This window comes from Pristiophorus japonicus, chromosome 2, assembly GCF_044704955.1.
Source record: "Pristiophorus japonicus isolate sPriJap1 chromosome 2, sPriJap1.hap1, whole genome shotgun sequence".
Lineage (NCBI taxonomy): Eukaryota > Metazoa > Chordata > Chondrichthyes > Pristiophoridae > Pristiophorus > Pristiophorus japonicus.
This window is the reverse complement of record NC_091978.1, coordinates 58,051,932-58,071,310: the sequence shown is the minus strand read 5'-3', so window position 1 is coordinate 58,071,310 and position 19,379 is coordinate 58,051,932. Positions and strand designations below refer to the sequence as shown.

The 19,379-nt window shown below is 43.0% G+C and overlaps 2 protein-coding genes across 3 annotated transcripts in view; one reads left to right on the top strand and one right to left on the bottom strand.

Annotated features, from left to right (window-relative positions):
• LOC139238796 (protein NYNRIN-like) overlaps nt 1–16,152 on the top strand; it is a 30,380-nt gene extending 14,228 nt beyond the window's left edge. The window contains exons 3-4 of one of the 2 annotated variants that reach the window (XM_070867499.1): nt 10,181–13,149; nt 14,213–16,152. In XM_070867499.1, coding sequence (XP_070723600.1) covers nt 12,076–13,149; nt 14,213–14,263 — 1,125 coding nt within the window. In that variant the 5' untranslated portion in view covers nt 10,181–12,075 and the 3' untranslated portion in view covers nt 14,264–16,152. Of the gene's footprint in view, nt 1–10,180 lie in introns of both variants that reach the window. The other variant, XM_070867498.1, reaches the window with a different exon arrangement.
• On the bottom strand, nt 708–19,109 carry elac1 (elaC ribonuclease Z 1). The gene is made up of 3 exons (XM_070867500.1): nt 18,950–19,109; nt 16,590–17,060; nt 708–6,033 (listed from the first exon to the last, which is right to left on the bottom strand). The coding sequence occupies exons 1-3, from the start codon at nt 19,104–19,106 to the stop codon at nt 5,543–5,545; spliced, it is 1,119 nt and encodes a 372-aa protein (XP_070723601.1). The 5' UTR covers nt 19,107–19,109; the 3' UTR covers nt 708–5,542.
• Nucleotides 19,110–19,379: the final 270 nt, after the last annotated feature.

The window sequence follows — 19,379 nt, the reverse complement described above, 5'->3', positions numbered from 1 at the left end:
AAACAGCAGCTCTGCTCTCCTGACTAGTACAGAATAGCAGTGCTCTGTATAGTGCTAAACTCTACAGATCAGAAGATATCAGATTCCAGTTAGCTGACCTCAAACAAATGGATAACAGTAGGGGTGTCCCAACTCACCTCCACTTCTCTGAGGTAGCAATGGGGAAAGAGGAAGGAAAAAGGGTTTCCGCACCCAATCACTTTCTAATAACTCTTCCAGGGAGTATGTATGTCAGGTGAGAACCAGATTGAGTTCAACCGCAATGCCTTCCATGGTGGAACAATTTATTGGCATTCAGAGTCTGGGTTTACATGTAAATGGGATAAGGCGCTGCTCCAAAGAATTATTGCCCTTGAGAAAGTAGAAAATTGGAAACAAAAAACTGCAGCTTCAGGAGTAGGAATTCAAGCAACCATGGCCCGAGAAAAGACAGTTAGGCTCATTGAGTCTGCTTCTCTGATGAAGCATTAAGTATTTTAGATTGCCTATTTCAGAATCAATTGTTCTGAGAAAGGGGGAAAAAGTGAACATCTTTTTTCTGATGTCTAGTCTTGCTTGATGCTGGTCAAATTTATCCTCGCATCTTCTAATGTGCAACTAAATTTAATTTTGTACAAGTGAAAAGTAAGAGAAAGAGGAACTCAACATAAAAAGGGAATGAGATTCTAATTTTGTAAGCAAGACAATTTATTCAAATACAAGTCACAGCTTCAATTGTTTGAAAATTTTTTAAAAATATGTTGTTCATGGAAAACAAAGTACCTTGATGGCTCAGCAAGTAAATGCAGTGACTGGTGCATAGCTAAATCAGAAACGAGATAAATCATAGAATTAACCTCTGTGCTGAGCTAATTCTTTTAGGGGAAGGGGCACGGGGCAAGTCACAAGAAAAACAAAAAGCAAAAATCTAAGCAAAATAATCATTAATTTAACCAAGATATACTCCTTGACCTTAGAAACATAGAAAATAGGTGCAGGAGTAGGCCATTCGGCCCTTCGAGCCTGCACCACCATTCAATAAGATCATGGCTGATCATTCCTTCAGTACCTCTTTCCTGCTTTCTCTTCATACCCCTTGATCCCTTTAGCCATAAGGGCCATATCTAACTCCCTCTTGAATATATCCAATGAACTGGTATCAACAACACTCTGCGGCAGGGAATTCCACAGGTTAACAACGCTCTGAGTGAAGAAGTTTCTCCTCATCTCAGTCCTAAATGGCTTACCCCTTATCCTAAGATTGTGTCCCCTGGTTCTAGACTTCCCCATCGGGAACATTCTTCCCGCATCTAACCTGTCCAGTCCCGTCAGAATCTTATACGTTTCTAGGAGATCCCCCCTCATCCTTCTAAACTCCAGTGTATAAAGGCCCAGTTGATCCAGTCTCTTCTCATATGTCAGTCCAGCCATCCCTGGAATCAGTCTGGTGAACCTTCGCTGCACTCCCTCAATAGCAAGAACGTCCTTCTTCAGATTAGGAGACAAAAACTGAACACAATATTCCAGGTGGGGCCTCACCAAGGCCCTGTACAACTGCAGTAAGACTTCCCTGCTCCTGTACTCAAATCCCCTTGCTATGAAGGCCAACATACCATTTGCCTTCTTCACTGTCTGCTGTACCTGCATGCCAACTTTCAATGACTGATGAACCATGACACCCAGGTCTCGCTGCACCTCCCCTTTTCCTAATCTATCACCACTCAGATAATATTCTGCCTTTGTGTTTTTGCCCCCCAAAGTGGATAACCTCACATTTATCCACATTATACTGCATCTGCCATGTATTTGCCCACTTGCCTTACCTGTCCAAGTCACCCTGCAGCCTCTTAACGTTCTCCTCACAGCTCACACCGCCACCCAGTTTAGTGCCATCTGCAGACTTGGAGGTATTACACTCAATTCCATCATCCATATATATTGTAAAGAGCTGGGGTCCCAGCATTGAGGCCTGTGGCACTCCACTAGTCACTGCCTGCCATTCTGAAAAGGACCCGTTTATCCTGACTCTCTGCTTCCTGTCTGCCAACCAGTTCTCAATCCACTTCAGTAAATTACCCCCAATACCATGTGCTTTAATGTTGCACACCAATCTCTTATGTGGGACCTTGTCAAAAGCCTTTTGAAAGTCCAAATACACCACATCCACTGGTTCTCCCTTGTCCACTCTGCTAGTTACATCCTCAAAAAATTCCAGAAGATTTGTCAAGCATGATTTCCCCTTCATAAATCCATGCTGACTTGGACCAATCCTATCACTGCTTTCCAAATGCGCTGCTATTTCATCCTTATTGATTGATTCCAACATTTTCCCCACTACTGATGTCAGGCTAACCAGTCTATAATTACCCATTTTCTCTCTCCCTCCTTTTTTTAAAAGTGGTGTTACATTAGCTACCTTTTAGTCCATAGGAACTGATCCAGAGTCGATAGACTGTTGGAAAATTATCACCAATGCATCCACTATTTCTAGGGCCACTTCCTTAAGTACTCTGGGATCAGGACCCGGTGATTTATCAGCCTTCAATCCCAATTTCCATAACACAATTTACCGCCTAATAAGGATATCCTTCAGTTCCTCCTTCTCACTAGGCCCTCAGTCCTCGAGTACAACTAGAAGATTATTTGTGTCTTCCTTTGTGAAGACAGAACCGAAGTACTGGTTCAATTGGTCTGCCATTTCTTTTATGACATTAAAACACTTGCATCTCAAAAAAAGCTAATTTCTGACAGTCTTAATAGCATGTAAAAGCTAACAATTTGATATATTTAAATCACATGATTTTCAGGTTGCTTCTCACTATTATTTCAAAACAATCCAGATTAGAAACCATGAAACTCTCAATAAAACACTTTGAATCTGAAAGTTTTGGTACTTAAAATAATGCTCTAAATTTTTTTTGCCAGTGGGGGGCGGGAAAGGGGGAGAGTGTTTGGATACATTATGCAATCTGGTAAAGTTGAATCTATTTCCTTTTCTGAATACAGTAGACTTGGTACAAACTTTTAAAACGTACATAATTTCAGCACCCCGTCTATAAGTAATTTGTAAAAGGAAATTGCTACTTTAAATTTTAAAAATAACCAAATAAATTCCGTTAAGGGTTCTGACCTATGTGACGCTGGGTTAGAGAGAAATCCAATTTCCAATATTGAATCTCTTCACTGCTCGGATGTTGCTATTATTTCCACTTACCCAAATGGGGGGCATCATTCTGGATAGCAGTGATACATAGAATTGAAGAAGCAATTTTAGCCCAGATAATAACAGCCGTTTTAATGCTCTCCCATCTCCAATGTATTGCAGTGCAAAAGGAATGTAATTACTCTTAAAAAATAAGTCAGAATGGGGAGCATGGCATCACAATACACTGGAGCGAAAGAATATCAGCTCATGCCCTCAATCCTCTACCCTGCTAAATTTGCGATCTTGGCTAGGGAAGCGAGGCACATCCCCATGGCTTGTAGGTGGGGGGGGGGGGGGCGGCGGGACAAGAGAAGCATAATACTGATCATTATTGATCCCCCTCATTTCACTGCCAAGTGGCTTGGCTATAGCAGATGGGGCAGGTTACACAACCTGAAGACCTGGAATATAAAAAAATTGCAAAGAAAATAGCTTAGGTACATTTCAATGGTTCACATATATAGTCCATAAGTGTGAAGTTGAGATATCTGTGCATTTGCTATTGTCTCAGTCAGTCATTCACCTTTAACCATTTCACCATTTACTAGAGGCCCTCGAGAATAGACTTACCCACTGCACAAGTCACTCACAACACAAGGATAGTGGGCGGTGTGCAGCAATTGTTCCGTTTGTGGAATCACTGGGACATTACAATTCCATCTTTAGATTTTACTAGTATTGCTGAATGGGAAAAAATACAACATTCCATTACAAGCCAGATTTCTCAAACATTAGCATCGCAGTCCAGATGCCGAGTCAGAATAAACTACACCCCTCAGCTAGCAGGATGGACTCAAAACCTGCGAGTCCGAGTCCTAAACTCTCTACCAGGCCCAGGGTTGACCGGTCAAACACCTCTCCAGGAATACTACTTCTCTTTACACCTAAAGTCAGGAAAGCCACATTCTGTATCTCCCTGTGCAGCACTTAAGCACTTCCATCCATTGTATCACATTCTATTAAAATTACTTTTCTGGGATATATCAATAACTCTGCTGATAAACATAGCACAAGGTGTAGCTCTAAGCATCGCAGATCCTGAAAGCCCAAGGTTCAACCCCTTGGTTTCTTGTGAATTGGCTCCTGGGATCCCACAGTTGTGGAGGAGAAGCCAGCATACTCCAAACTGTTATAAAGGAACCCCTGCTGGAAGTTTGCATGCAGATAGTGGCTGAAGACAAATCAACCTTGGATCAGGCTCACTCTCCATGTTCAGATTAAGAATGGTCACTTTACTGAGATACCAGAGGACCACTGGAACAACAACATCTGAACAGGTCACCAACTTCAAGGAGATCAGGAAATAGTTACCATTGTTTAGTTCTCCTTTACCCTTCAAATTGGCCATGTGTGTATTCTACAGCCTTGTTTCAATCAAAGTTAGGATCGGATTGGCTTTTGATGACTTCTTGCAGGTGGTGGTGGGGCAAGAGAAAGGCAAATCAAAAATCAAGCACAACCCAGCCCTCAGCCAGTATTCACAAATGCGAACCTTCAGCAGGGTCACTGGATACCAGCCAGGTGCAGGAACACGAGCCAACTTTCCCCTTCCAAACCTGGGGTGCTGAAAGCATCCCTACATTGCCCCATTAAGATCAAGTTAGAATGAAGTAGGAACAGAATGTGGGACAGTCCTGATTTGTATGACTCCACTACTCACTGGATAAACTCGCTGAGCTGTCAGGAGTTTCATAAAAGTCTAACTTATTAAGGATGACAGCAGCAATGCTAGGATGTTTCTTTCTCACTCAGAAGAATGATGTTTTAATGAGAGATTTGATTCGCAATTCAAACTTGGTGGTCTTGTGGCTGGATTTTTCCACTTTCTGCCCTTCCAGATAGAGAAGGCTGGAGTACATTTCACTGGGTGCCCTTTCTACCAACGCAAACCTACAATATGTGGCACTGTCCATTCATTGCACCAGAGAATGAAGTGTGCAGTCAATAAGAGTATTCATAAATTCCACACCTGCCCCACCCATCTGACCATGAATGGTGCCTGCTTGCAAATCAGCAAATTCCTCATTACTCCCAATTTCACTATACAGATGTTAAGGAATAAACCTTAACCAAGGTATAATGCACATTGACTCCCAGTACAGCACAGATTCTTTCCAAACTTACAGCATCCACACCATGGAAACCAAGAGCAAATGGTACAGACATCATTACTTCTGCTTCACATACAATAAAGTTATCAAGGATACAGATTAAAAGCTAAAGATTATCTCATTGTAACAGATTCTAAGTTCATCATAAATTTGTAAAAATCTACACAACAGCAAGATTAAATAGAAAATAAAGTTTTAACAGTAATTCTGCATCTAGTCTAATTTTATATTCCTTCAAAAAGTATTTTTAATGTGCTGGGATTATTTGTTGCTTTGTCTTGTTGAAAGGGATTTCAATCACCATAAAGTCTTCAGCCAGAGTCACTTCCTGTCCTTCCAGCACCAGCTCAGCCTGTGTCTTCAGTTCCATGACATCATCATCCCCTACATTGGTAAGGGCAGGAGGCTTGTACCTTTGACTGAAGTGAGTAAGGATCAGCCGTTTAACTTTACACGATTTTGCAAACTCTGCAGCAGCCTTTGGAGTACAGTGTCCATGTTCCTCAGCCTTGTCCGACTGACTGTCATCAAGTGTGGCCTCATGAACCAGCACATCTGCATCAATACAAAGTTTCTTGCCCATGTCACCCACGATACGCGAACAATCTCCCAAAATGCATATTTTCCGACCTGGAATAGGAGCTTCGAGTACGTCCATTGGAAAAACAGTCACTCCATTGTTTAGAGTGATGGCTTGTCCATTTTTTAGTTTCCCATACAAAGGTCCTGGTTGAACACCTAGAATAATCCAAAACACAAAATTTAGGGGAAGAAAAATAGGCAGCAAAAGTAGAAAAGAACACAATAGGAACAGGAGTAGGCCATTCAGCCCCTTGAAAAGACAAGGCAAAAATACATAACATGCATGTTTCAATTTTAAAACAATCTCTTTTGCAAATCTGAAATGTTTTTGCCCTGCATTTTTTTTTAAAAAAACTATAAAACAGGTTTTGAACTTTCAGTTTTAAAATGACATTTCTGAAAAATCAAATTCAATTATTGTCACGAGCACAAAGATCTATGTTGACACTCCAGTGTAGTACTGAGGGAGTGCTGCACTGTTGGAGGTATTGCCTTTCGGATGAAACGTTAAACAGAGGCCGTCTGCTCTTGGGTAGATGTAAAAGATCCCACGGCACTATTTCGAAGAGCAGGAGTTATCCCCAGTGTTCTGGCCAATATTTATCCCTCAATCAACATCACAAAAAAAAACAGATTATCGGTCATTATTACATTGCTGTTTGTGGGAGCTTGCTGTGCGCAAATTGGCTGCCACATTATAAGTGACTACACTTCAAAAAAGTATTTCATTGGCTGTAAACTCTTCGGGAAGTCCGGTGGTCGTGAAAGGCGCTGTATATTTTTTCAGTTGAAATGTTTTTTTCTGTTTCAGATGTAGCAGACCCACCTCTATTTCCATCAGTTTCTCTTATTTCCTGAAACAATTATTTCACAAAAATAATCTGCAGATATGGCCTCACTCTTGACCATTCTCTTCCCCCACCCACACCCTCCCCAAATTTGGTATTCAGTCACTGAGGCTGGGGTATGACTGAATTAAGACCAGATACAAAAGTAAAAGCAACTAGAGAACAACATTTTTTGAATTGAGACTGATGGCAAGACTAACGTGTAAATTGCAACCTCTCAGGCTATTCACATTTAAGAGTGGTCCGACGCTGTTGGATCACAGGTCAACAAGCAAGTAGAGTACTTTAGGCGAAAGAGAAAAAAAGAATCCAGGATCTGTTAGCAGGAAACGTAGAAGAAGAAGAAATGCTCTTTGAAATATGTGGAGCCTGGAATTTTTCTTTAAATATTGGTATAATCACCACTTTTCCAAGTCTTCCAGAAGGATGCTATTATGGAAGAAAGCATTTTTACCAGCAACATAGACAAGGATGTTTCAACTTAACACAGCTAGGAATTTAACAAAACCACTAATATATACTTCCACAAACCACTTTTTTCTCAAATGAACCCTTTAATTAACACACAGACTACTTATTGAATGATCCAAACTGAAGCACTCATTCACTCAAAATGGCTAAAATAGTCATGGATAGCATCTAAGAGAAATCTTTTGCAATTATTTCCATGACACCTTGAGACTGCATTTTGTCATATTAAAGTTAATGAATGAGAAAGAATTTAGATTTCCAAAAATGCTAAATATTGAGAAAGTTACTACTAACAAGGTGCTTCACAGGAGCATTAGCAAACAAAATGTGATGATACAAAAATAGAAAATGCTGGAAATGCATAACTAGTCAGCATTTGAGAAAGATCTTTACGCCATGACAACTGCGAGAGAAATGCAGGGAACAGCACCAACCGTTGTACATGACCGTACAAAGGCCTTTGACATTTAAGTTTCGGCTGTCCCCAAAAGTTTGTCGCCATCCTCCACGACGACATGCAAACCGTGATCCTGACCAACTGATCCACCACAGACCCAATCCACATCCGGACCGGGGTCAAGCAGGGCTGCGTCATCGCGCCAACCCACTTTATATTCCTTGCTGCAATGCTCCACCTCACACTCAACAAGCTCCCCGCTGGAGTGAAACTAAACTATAAAACCAGTGGGAACCTGTTCAACCTTCGTCGCCTCCAGGCCAGATCCAAGACCATCCCATCCTCTGTCGTCGAGCTATAGTGCTCTCGGACACAGAGGTTGAACCCCAAGTCATAGTCAACATCTTCACCAAGGTGTATGAAAGCATGGGCTTTACACTAAACATCCATAAAACAAAGGTCCTCCACCAACCTGACCCCACCACACAGCACTGCCCCCCCACCCCCCCCGAGGGCCTATTATCAACAAGGGCAGACATCAACAACGAGGTTCAACACCACCTCCAGTGCACCCTTCGGAAGAGTGTGTTTGAAGATCAGGCCCTCAAATCTGGCACCAAGCTTATGGTCTACAGGGCTGTAGTAATACCCGCCCTCCTGTATGGCTCAGTGGACCATATACAGTGGACACCTCAAATCGCTGGAGAAATACCACCAACATCGTTTCCGCAAGATCCTGCAAATCACCTGGGGAGGACAGACGCACCAACGTTAGTGTCCTCGATCAGGCCAACATCTCCAGCATCGAAGCACTGACCACACTCGACCAGCTCCGTTGGGCAGGCCACATTGTTCGCATGCCTGACACAAGACTCCCAAAGCAAGCACTCTACTCGGAACTCCTACACGGCAAGCGAGCCCCAGGTGGGCAGAGGAAACGTTTCAAGGACACCCTCAAAGCCTCCTTGATAAACACAACATTCCCACGGACACCTGGGAGTCCCTGGCCAAAGACCACCCTAAGTGGAGGAAGTGCATCCGGGAGGGCGCTGAGCATCTCAAGTCTCGTCGCCATGAGCATGCAGAAATCAAGCGCAGGCAGCGGAAGGAGCATGCGACAAACCACCCACCCTTTACTTCAACGACTGTCTGTCCCACCTGTGACAGAGACTGTAATTCCCGTATTGGACTGTTCAGTCACCGAAGAACTCGCTTTTAGAGTGGAAGCAAGTCGATTTCGAGGGACTGCCTATGATGAGGAGAAAGAAAACAACTTGTATTTATATAGCACCTTTAACATAGTAAAATGTCCAAGGTGCTTCACTGGAGTGTTAAGACAAAAAACTGACACCAAGCCACACAAGAAGAAATTACAGCAGATGACTTGGTCAAAGATGTAGGTTTTAAGGAGTGTCTTAAAGGAGGAAAGAGAAGTAGAGAGGTTTAGGGAGGGAGTTCCAGAGCTTAGGGCCCCAAGCAGCTGAAGGCATGGCCGCCAATGATTGTGCAGTTATAATCAGGGATGCTCAAGATGGCAGAACTGGAGGAGCGCAGAGGGGTTGTGAGGCTGAAAGAGATGAGAGATAGGGAGGGGTGAGGCCATGGAGGGATTTGTAAACAAGGATGAGAATTTTTAATTCGAGGCTGTCATGTATTCAATCAGCATTGTAACCCATGTATAATCTGACCTAAGTTGTACACTGGGAGAACAATGACCACTAGGTGGGAGACACTCCTAACCTGGACCTTCAGGTATAAAAGGGGGAAGCTCCATCCACCTTCATCACTTGAGTGCTAAGGAATAAAGGACAGGTCACAGACTGACCTTCTCTCAAGCATGGGCCTAGTGTGCATTTATACTGTATAGTAAGGACGTATCAGAGGCGTTGCTTAACCGGGAGCCAATGTAGGTTGGTGAGCACAGAGGTGATAGGTGAGTGGGACTTGGTGAGAGTTAGGACACGGGCTGCCGAGTTTTGGTCACATTGTTGGAGTGGATTTTTGGACATATATTTGATTGTATACGGGACCAAACATTTGTTTTATTTTTCCCTTTAAATGAATTTTGTAAGGGACAATACTGATGCATTATGAACACTGGAGAGTTAAGTGCTAGGTATGTTTGTTTATACCGGTGTCAAAAGCCTGCACTTGTTTATACTGCCCTGTCACAATGCAGAATGGGTTAAATATCAAAAGCTTAGCCTTCAATAAGTCAAAGCTTTGTAGTGCTAAAGCATGTGTTGTAAAGTGACGTAATTTGTAAGATAAAAGGACTTCACTGCAGATACCAATTTGAGAAGATGGTTCAAAGACAGGGGTCTTTAACACTTCTCCTAAAGCTTTGTCTCCGATTTAATAAACCTCTCTTTATATATATTATACAGTCTCGGAAATATTTTTCCACAACAAAATGGCGTCATGAACAGGATACTGTCTGATCAGACGTGATCACTTAAGACAGTATCTGGAATCTGGTGTTAGAGATTGAAAAGAGAGGTGTACGGGCACGACGGGATAGTGTATAAGATACAAGTAAAGAGATAGCGGGAAGAGGCTGACTAACCAGTTTGAGTTGTCCCTTTAGTAAATAAGGTTGGTGCGGAAGGGAACTGATCACTCCAACCAAGAGCCGAAAACTCCGGTGGTAAGGAAACATGCTAGCTTTGTTGCGAAGACAAAGGGTCTCCACAGAGTAGTCGTGGCCGTGAGTATTACAGAAACAAAGGGAAACGTCCGAGACTGGCGAACATGGAAGGTAAGGAAGGGAATGTAAAACGCGGGCTGCCCGGGTCATTAATTAATTCCTATCATTAATTGTAACTTGCGTAATTACGTAATGCCATAAAAAAGCTGATAGTGACTATCTTAAGTGACATATGGATCCAGACATAAGCTTTATTGAATGAAGAGACACTTTTGTGAGTGTCTATTTTGAATGAAGAGAGTACTCGAGTAATTTTGACTGTGGAATGAATGAAAGCCTGTTTTAAGAAGGTGTGGAGTTGCCTGCCTGTTTTAGCTCCACCCACTCTTTCCAAACAGAGTGAAATGTTTTTTTTAGCCCTTCGTAGTGTTGTCCTGTATGTGGGAAGTTTAAGAAACTGTGAACCTTATGGTATTACATTTTAAGTTAGAAACGAAGGTGTGGATATATTCGGATGATAAGTTACGGAGCTAGGAAATGCACATAGGATAGGTTTGTTGAGTAAAAGATACATGGTCCCGGTAGTAAAAAAAAAAGAATTTGACACGCTCACTTACTTGTCGAAAGAAAACATGCAATTGGGTTGAAAGACATAAATTTAGTCCAGGAATGAGATAAAGAATGCCTTTTAAAATGCTCCCATTTTCCTTTGTGTAAAACCTTGACATGAAAGCTTCTAGCTCAGTAAAAAAAAAAGTTTTAAATTTAGAAATACTTCAGGGATCAGGTCAAACTCCTGGGCGAGTGGTGAGCTATCTGTGAAGGTGTAAAAGGGACTTTTGAAAAAGGCTAAAACAGTAAGCTTTAGCAGTTTAGAAAAGAAAAAAATAAAGCAGGAAAAGGTCTCTGCCACGGGAACAGGAGGAGGGCAGAAAAGGGCGACTTGCCACAATACCCTATAAGACCTGAAGCTAGAACAGCGGTTGTCGAAATAGTAAAAGGGCTAGTGGAAAAGGGTATCTTAAAAGAAACAGTTAGCACCACTAACTCCCCAACATGGCCGGTAGGGAAACCAGATGGGAGTTATAGACTCACTATCGACTACACTGCCCTTAACAAGATCACCCCCAAATTACACCCGATAGTGGCCAGCCCCTCCACAATCCTTAATGGATTATCCCCTGAACATAAGATCTTTACAGTCCAAGACATAGCCAATGGTTTTTGGGCCCTTCCCCTCGACCCAGAATCACAAGAAAAATTTGCCTTCACGGTGGAGGATAAACAATATACTTGGACTCGATTACCACAAGGATTCCATAATAGTCCTGCCATATTCCATCGAGTCATGAGGGATATACTAAAATAAAAGAGAGGTACCGGCAGAAAATAGTATTTTACAATATGTCGACGACATATTATTAATAGCCTCAGAAACCAAGGAAGGACATCAGGCAACCCTATACTTAGTATTAAGGGCTCTGGAAACGGCGGGTCTTAAGGTTAACCCCAAAAAGGCCCAGGTAGGGAAATCCCAGGTCCTGTACCTCGGATACTGCCTCTCAAAGGGGCTGAAAGAAATGCCCTCGGATAGGAAAAATGCGGTCAAGGATATGCCTAGACCAGTAACGGTAAGGGGGTGAGGAAGGTACTGGGCCTCTTTAATTGCAGCCGGAACTTTATCCCTGATTTTGCAAAAATTGCTGAGCCAATACAAAGATTAGTGAAAGGGGGGAAACCGGCCCTAGACCTCAGAGTGGGGCCCTGAACAAGAACAGGCGTATAGTAAACTCAAGTCAGAACTAGTTTCCACACCTGGATTGGGACTGCCTGACATGAGTAAGGATTTCCACATCCACTGTAACAATAAAGGTGGGTTCTATATGGCCGTGGTCACCCAAGATCACGGGGATAAAAGGAGATCTATAGCCTATTACTCTACCACCGAAAGCCCGGTGGTGACTGGGTTATCCAGATGTATAGCCGCACTAGATTGCGCAGCTTGGGCGGTAAAAATAAGCGAGCCTGTGGTGATGACTGGAAACATCATTCTCCATACTAAACACACATTGGTAGAAATGTTAAACACAGGAAAACTGAGAACCGTATCTAATATGAGACGGGCAAAGTGGGAAGCAGTCCTCTTACCACCTAACAAAGCGGTAACCATAATTAGGGATGTAGGAAACAACCCCGCAGAAGGTATGATAGGTGAGGGGGATCCCCACTTTTGCGAAGAGGTATGTGAGGATATGGAAGTGGATAGAATAAAAGACGCCCCCCTTCAAACCGCAGAACAAACCTTGTTTGTGGACGGCTCACGAAAATACGTAGAGGGACTACCTCGTACCGGATGGGCCGTAGTTAACCAGGATCTAGAGACAGTCGAATCAGGGCGAATTAATGGGCGGTCGTCAGCTCAAGTGGCAGAACTGGTAGCCCTCACCCGGGCACTGGAATTATCGGAAAATATGATTGTTAATATCTATACAGACAGTAGATATGCATTCGGGGTAGTACACGATTATATGACAGCATGGGGGAGAAGGGGTTTTATTACAACTAGCAGACATCCCATAAAGCATCAGCTGAGAATAGAAGCTCTTTTAGCAGCCAGTAATAAACCAAAACAGGTAGTGGTTATTAAAATTAAAGCCCACAGGAGGGAGCCGGACCGAACCAGTCCAGATTGGCTGAGTCACCGGGGAAATAAAGCTGCAGACGTAGCTGCACAGAAGGCATTAGAACAAGAGGAGTGTGAGGAAGCCTCAGTCAGTGCCGCTGGGGCCCGAGACCAACAGATAAGTATTGAGAAACTACACCTGGACATTTCTGAGGAAGAAAGGAGTATGTGGACAAAGCAGGGCGCAACGCAAGGGAAGGATAACGTTTGGAGACGAAACGACAAGGTAATGGCGCCTGAATGCATACAGAATACCTTATTGGAGTTGCATCATGGCCTGTCTCATTCAGGACGAGAGGCCATGACCGGGAGTCTTGGGAGAGATTGGTGGTGGAAGGGGATGGGGAGAGATATTGATAAATATTGCCATCGATGCGTTACGTGCGCACAATATAATACAGGCAGGCCCATTAAAATTAAAATGGGACACCAGCCCCGTCCACGGGGGCCATGGAAACACGTTCAAATTGATTTCACAGGTCCTTTGCCCCCATCCCATGGAAAAAGATATTTCCTAGTGATTATAGATCAATTTACCCAGTGGGTGGAAACTTTCCCCACACGTGATTGCACTGCCTCAACAGTGGCAAGGATATTGACCGAGCAGGTGATTCCCCGATGGGGAATGCCTCTTCAAATAGATTCCGACCAAGGCACCCACTTCACCGGAAAAATTGTAAAAACAATATGCCAGCTGATGGGCATAAAACAAAAATTCCACATCCCCTACCAGCCGCAGAGTTCTGAGATGGTAGAGCGCATGAATCGTACCCTTAAGAACACCCTGGCAAAGGCCATGCAAATGTCAGGAAAAACGTGGACAGAAGTATTACCCATTATATTGATGAAGTTAAGAGCCACGACAAACCGGACAACCGGATTAACTCCTTATGAACTAATGACAGGAAGGACGATGCAATTACCAGAGAACATCATAACAGGGGAGGGCCGATGTCGGCCCATTAAAAGACAAAACGTTTTGGAACTAAGTACTCAATTAAAAGGGATGTGTAAATTAGTTAGGGACAATCAGGAAGAAAGAGACGCGGAAGCGGAGCTTACAAAGCTCCCTGAAGTCCCGTTGGCGGGAAGTTGCGTTATGGTAAGGGTCCTCCCGGGAAAACCGGGGTTTGCCCCAAAAAGGACCGTATGAGGTTATAATCAGCAAGGACACTTGTGCCTGCATCGATGTTAAAGAGAACTTACAATGGAAGCATTGGACCCAGCTTAAGGTTTTTGAACCAGCCGTTTAGCACACGTATTAGTTGTTGTTGTTTGTCTATTTACAGATTGACAGCGAGAGATTCTTCAAGCAAGCCATTTGGCCATTTTGCCTTTGACTATTTGTTAAATATAGGAGTAATAAGATGATGAAATTATATATTGTGATCGGTGCGATTATCATAGTTCGTGTTAGGTCCGGCCTGCTAGCTAGACCAAAACGAGAGTTACATGTAAATACCTTTTTGTACATGTCTTATGTTTATGCGCAAAATGAGAACTTTTCTAGTTGCTGGGTATGTTCGCACATCCCCATACATAGCAAAGGAGGCATCCCTTTGAGGTCAATCTCCCTTAACATTTCGCAAGTAGCAGAGTGGGTAATGCGACAAAACGGTACAGGGGAAGTAAATGATAATTGGAACCAGAGTGGGGATAAAGAAACGTGGAGATCGGGGGGGGGGGTTACCTTTTGGATGCACTTGACGGATGGTACCAGCCGGAATACAATAGGTCGGTACGACCCCCGTTCCTGGTTTTGACCAACACCTCAGAAGTTGGAAGGCCCACCGCTGACATTTGTTTCACTAGAGACCTGACTGGTGAGGAAACAGGTTTTGTAGCAGGATATAGCAATTGTACGCAATACTTTAACCTCACCAGGTGGAACATAATAGCCAGCGAAACAACAAACCAGGGGTTCTTTGAAATAGAGGGTTTGAAGAATCAGACAAGTAGCCAGGACTGGGACTCTAAGATTAGGTGGCGACAGGGGCTGAGAGAGAGATTGGGATCGAATCTAACAGCATACAATGGCACTTATTTTGTGTGCGGGCATAAGGCCTACCCCTGGTTGCCTCAGAACTGAAGGGGGTCCTGTTATTTGGGATATGTGGTCCCTTTTGTCAGACGGGTACGTACTTTAGCAGAAGTACAGACACCAGGTCGACTAAGACGAGATCTTACCCCGGTAGAGAGGCTATTTGGGGTCATGATGCTCCCATTCGGGATAGGACGCACCATGGATGAATTACATAACCTAGAGAGGGTACTGGAACAGATAGTTAACAACACCGCTGAAGCAATGGAGGGCATAGCAGCTGAAATGGTAGCCATACGCACAATGTGCCTTAATTGGAGCTGAATGTTGCACTTACATTCCCGATAATTCAGAAAACATAACCAACCTCGCTGATCACATAAGAAGGGAAGTAAAGAAGTTATCCACGACAGCAGGAGGATCTGGCTGATTTGACTGGCTGTTAGGGGGATCCTGGGGGTCCTATCTTATGCATGGAGTAATTATTCTGGTTGTAATAATAATTACTTGCTGTCTGATTATCGGGTGTTTTAATATCTGCTGTAAAGTTATGATGGCTCGACTGATGCCAGTAGCCAGTGTAATCGCCGAAGAAGCACATCTGATGGAAATACCTGAAGACACCAAGGATGAAGAAACAGACGACAATGACACCGACCACTATCTTTCTAGAGCTACAGGCAAGGTGGATATACGGAACATCAGGGAAGTAACATACCTCAAAGGACGAATATATGCTACTATCATTGTGGTCATCTGGATTTCGTAAACATCCTCCAGGACCAAAAGGGGGAATATTGTTGGAGCGGATTTTTGGACATATATTTGATTGTATACGGGACCAAACATTTGTTTTATTTTCCCCTTTAAATGAATTTTGTAAGGGACAATACTGATGCATTATGAACACTGGAGAGTTAAGTGCTAGGTATGTTTGTTTATACCGGTGTCAAAAGCCTGCACTTGTTTATACTCCCTGTCACAATGCAGGATGGGTTATATATCAAAAGCTTAGCCTTCGATAAGTCAAAGCTTTGTAGTGCTAAAGCATGTGTTGTAAAGTGACGTAATTTGTAAGATAAAAGGACTTCACTGCAGATACCAATTTGAGAAGACGGTTCAAAGACAGGGGTCTTTAACACTTCTCCCAAAGCTTTGTCTCCGATTTAATAAACCTCTCTTTATATATATTATACAGTCTCGGAAATATTTTTCCACAACGTTTACGTAGGACTCATTCAGACCTAGTGCAAGGCTATCCATCCCTAAATGGAGTTGCACTACTTTCTGATCTAGTATAGGAGGAGCAAGAGAACTTTCTAATGGGCTTGCTGCCTTCCCTCAGCTCGTTTTATTGAAGACTTCCAGAGGAAACATTAGTCACTCATTTCTCCTTTAGAGCCTGATGGACCAACTATTTCCAGATATTTTAATTTCTGGTATATGCATTTACTATTTCAGTCTAGTTCAAACAACCCATTGTAAGTTTCAATTAAATATGACCATTTCTGGAGCCTCAAATTAATTAATGCTGGCAGTGAGGAGTGGTTCTGGCAATCCCAGGATCTGAAAAAGTGCATTGAAAAAAAGACAGTAAAAGTAGTCAACAAGAACTACAAAATTACCCATATCTTTCAGTTTTTGTGTCTGAAGTCTTCCTGGTCGTTTTCTCTCCTCAATTACAAACCCAAAAGATGGTATGCGATGAAAAAGCCTGAAAGCTTTTACAATGAACTGTTCATGAGTGACAAGATTATAGCAGTCTTCCTGAGGATTAAGATAAATTGTTTTTCCTTGTAGTTCCTGAGGATGAAGCTGGTCATCCACTTTCTGTATCGAGGGCTCCCTCCATTCCTCAGGGAAACACTGATCTTCTGTTGGAACCAGTTCATGGACGACATATGGGAAGACCAACTGTGAGTGAGAAAGTTCCATGCTTGTCCTCAGAAATTTCCTCAATCCAATGGGCCCATAAATCTCGACAGGTTGTTTGTTTAAGAGAGAACTACTTTGGAGGCTAACTGTGCACAAGAGACCAGGCAAACCAAACAGATGGTCACCATGGAGATGAGTAATGAATATCTTCGCAATTTTTCCTACAAAATACAATAGAAGTGTTAGTACATTATATGCATTTGTACCTTAAAATTAGTCACAAAAAATATTCGTAACTGAGATTTTTAAGTCCGAATCTAATGCCACCAAATGCAAGCAGAAAACAAGAATCTTGTGGGAAAGGGAGCTGCACCTTTTTGTTTTTGAATGGTATCTGGAAATATCTAAGAATTAAAATCAGAATTTATAAACAAAAACATTTCTATTTTCCATTCTGATGACAGGTCATCGACCTGAAACATTAACTCTCTCTCTCCACAGATGCTGCCTGAGCTGCTGAGTATTTGCAGCATTTTCTGTTTTTATTTGCATTTTCTTGTCTTATAACATACATGCATTATTCAATTAATTTGCAACATCAGCAAAGCAATCATCAAAACTCAGACCATGATCTTCTGCAATTAGAATTTCCTGATACCTTGAGACTGCATTTTGTCATATTAAAGTTGATGAATGAGGAAGAATTTAGATTTCCAAAATAGTGAGAACAGTTACTAACAAGGTGCCTCACAGGAGCATTATCAAACAAAATTTAATGTAAAAATAGAAAATGCTGGAAATGCACAACTCATCAGCGTTGGAGAAAAAAAAAACAGGCCATCTCAGGTCAGAAACCTTCTTCAGATTTAGTGCAAGACGATCCACCCCAAAACTGAGTTGCACTACATTTTGAGAAGCAAGAGAACTTTCTAATGGGCTTTCTAATCAAAACTCAGGCAGTGAACCTAGTCCTCTGGTTTTGGACTTGGTGAAAGGTGGCAATCCTATAGGAAATAAGATCATGGCTTGAGTGCTGATCTTTTCTTTACTACTGTCAACATTTATTGAAAATCTGAAGAACTCCAATTGCTCCACATTAACACAGAAAAACAACAAAATAAAAAAATCATTTTAGCATCTATTGAGATTTTCAAAAGCAGACGAGGTGACAACCCTAGTTCTCAACTCTAAAATAGCCCAAGATAAACCTGAACAAGGGCACTTTAACATATTTGCCCAAATCTAAAAATGCTACTTTAATTAAAGTGCAGAGATTTAAAACCAGAATTTTAAATAAATTAATCTACAATTATATAGCACCTTTCATTTTCTCAATTAGAACCCAAGGTGCTTTACAACCAATGGATTGATTTGAAGTGCAGTCACTGTCGTTAAATAGGCAACTGCAGTAGAAAATTTATGCACAGCAAGGTCCCACAAACACCAAATGAATGAATTAATCGAATTTGGTTGTGTTGGCTGAATGAAGGTGGATTGGTGGCCCAGACACTTGGAGAACTATTTGCTCTTTTTAAAAATAATATCGTGGGATATTTTATGTCCATCTGAGCAGGCAGACAATTATTTCTCTCTCCACAGATGCTGCCTGGCCTGCTGAGTGTTTCTAGAGCTTTCGGTTTTTAATTTTAGGTTTTCCAGCTAAATGAAAGCCTTCTTTGAAAGACAAAATAAATCAGAAGCTGAAAACATTTTCCTTCCAAGTGTTATTTGTTGGTCTTGTGTTTAGTGGAGTAACATTTTTGGATTTGAGCAAATTATGTTAAAACTGCCCTTTTTCAGATGCTGACTGACATTGGGCTATTAGAGAAAGGAAAAATAGAAAAAGTGGGATCGAGGGGGAGCAAACCCGCTGAAACACTGAGGAGTGGGGGAAACTGTGCTCTGAGGGGCCGGGGGAGGGAGTGAGCTGGCCTGCTGGGGAAGGAGAGGGCCGGGGGAGGGGGGAGAGTGAGCTGGCCTGCCGGGCCGGGGAGAGGGAGAAGGCCGGACCGGGGTAGAAGGGCCGGGGGAGGAGAGGAGGGAGAAGGCCGGCCGGCCTGCCGGGGGTAGGAGGGAGAAGGCCGGCCGGCCTGCCGGGCCCACTACCTACCTGCCCTCAGCTGGCTCCGCATGAACTGGGTCTGAGTCCCTTCGCCGCAGTCGAACAGCCAGCACTCGCCCTCGTAGCGCAGCGCGACGGCCGAGGCCCCGCGGGTGGGAGACGGGTAGGCCGAGCCGGTGCCGAGGAAGGTCAGCTCCAGAGACATGATTCTAGCCCTGGAGAGCAGCCGGCTCACACACTTGCGCACCAGCCCTTCCCGCTTTTTCTTATTTGTTCCTTTCCCACGTGCCCCCGCCAATCACACGCCGAAAGCTGTTGATTGACAACCTACAACTAAACGGTACTGTAAGACTTGCATTTATATAGCGCCTTTTACGACCTCAGCAAGTATCTGCCTAAACCTCTCCTCCTCTCTTTCCTCCTTCAAGACACTCCTTAAAACCTACCTTTTTCACCATCATCATCATAGGCAGTCCCT

What these genes read in the sequence shown, in the direction of transcription:
- elac1 (XM_070867500.1), bottom strand. Translation starts at nt 19,106, where the DNA reads ATGTCTCTGGAGCTGACCTTCCTCGGCACCGGCTCGGCCTACCCGTCT. An exon ending in GCGGAGCCAGCTGAGGGCAG is followed by an intron (nt 17,061 to 18,949) that starts GTAGGTAGTGGG and finishes TGTATTTTGTAG; the next exon opens with GAAAAATTGCGAAGATATTC. An exon ending in ACAAAAACTGAAAGATATGG is followed by an intron (nt 6,034 to 16,589) that starts GTAATTTTGTAG and finishes GGATTATTCTAG; the next exon opens with GTGTTCAACCAGGACCTTTG.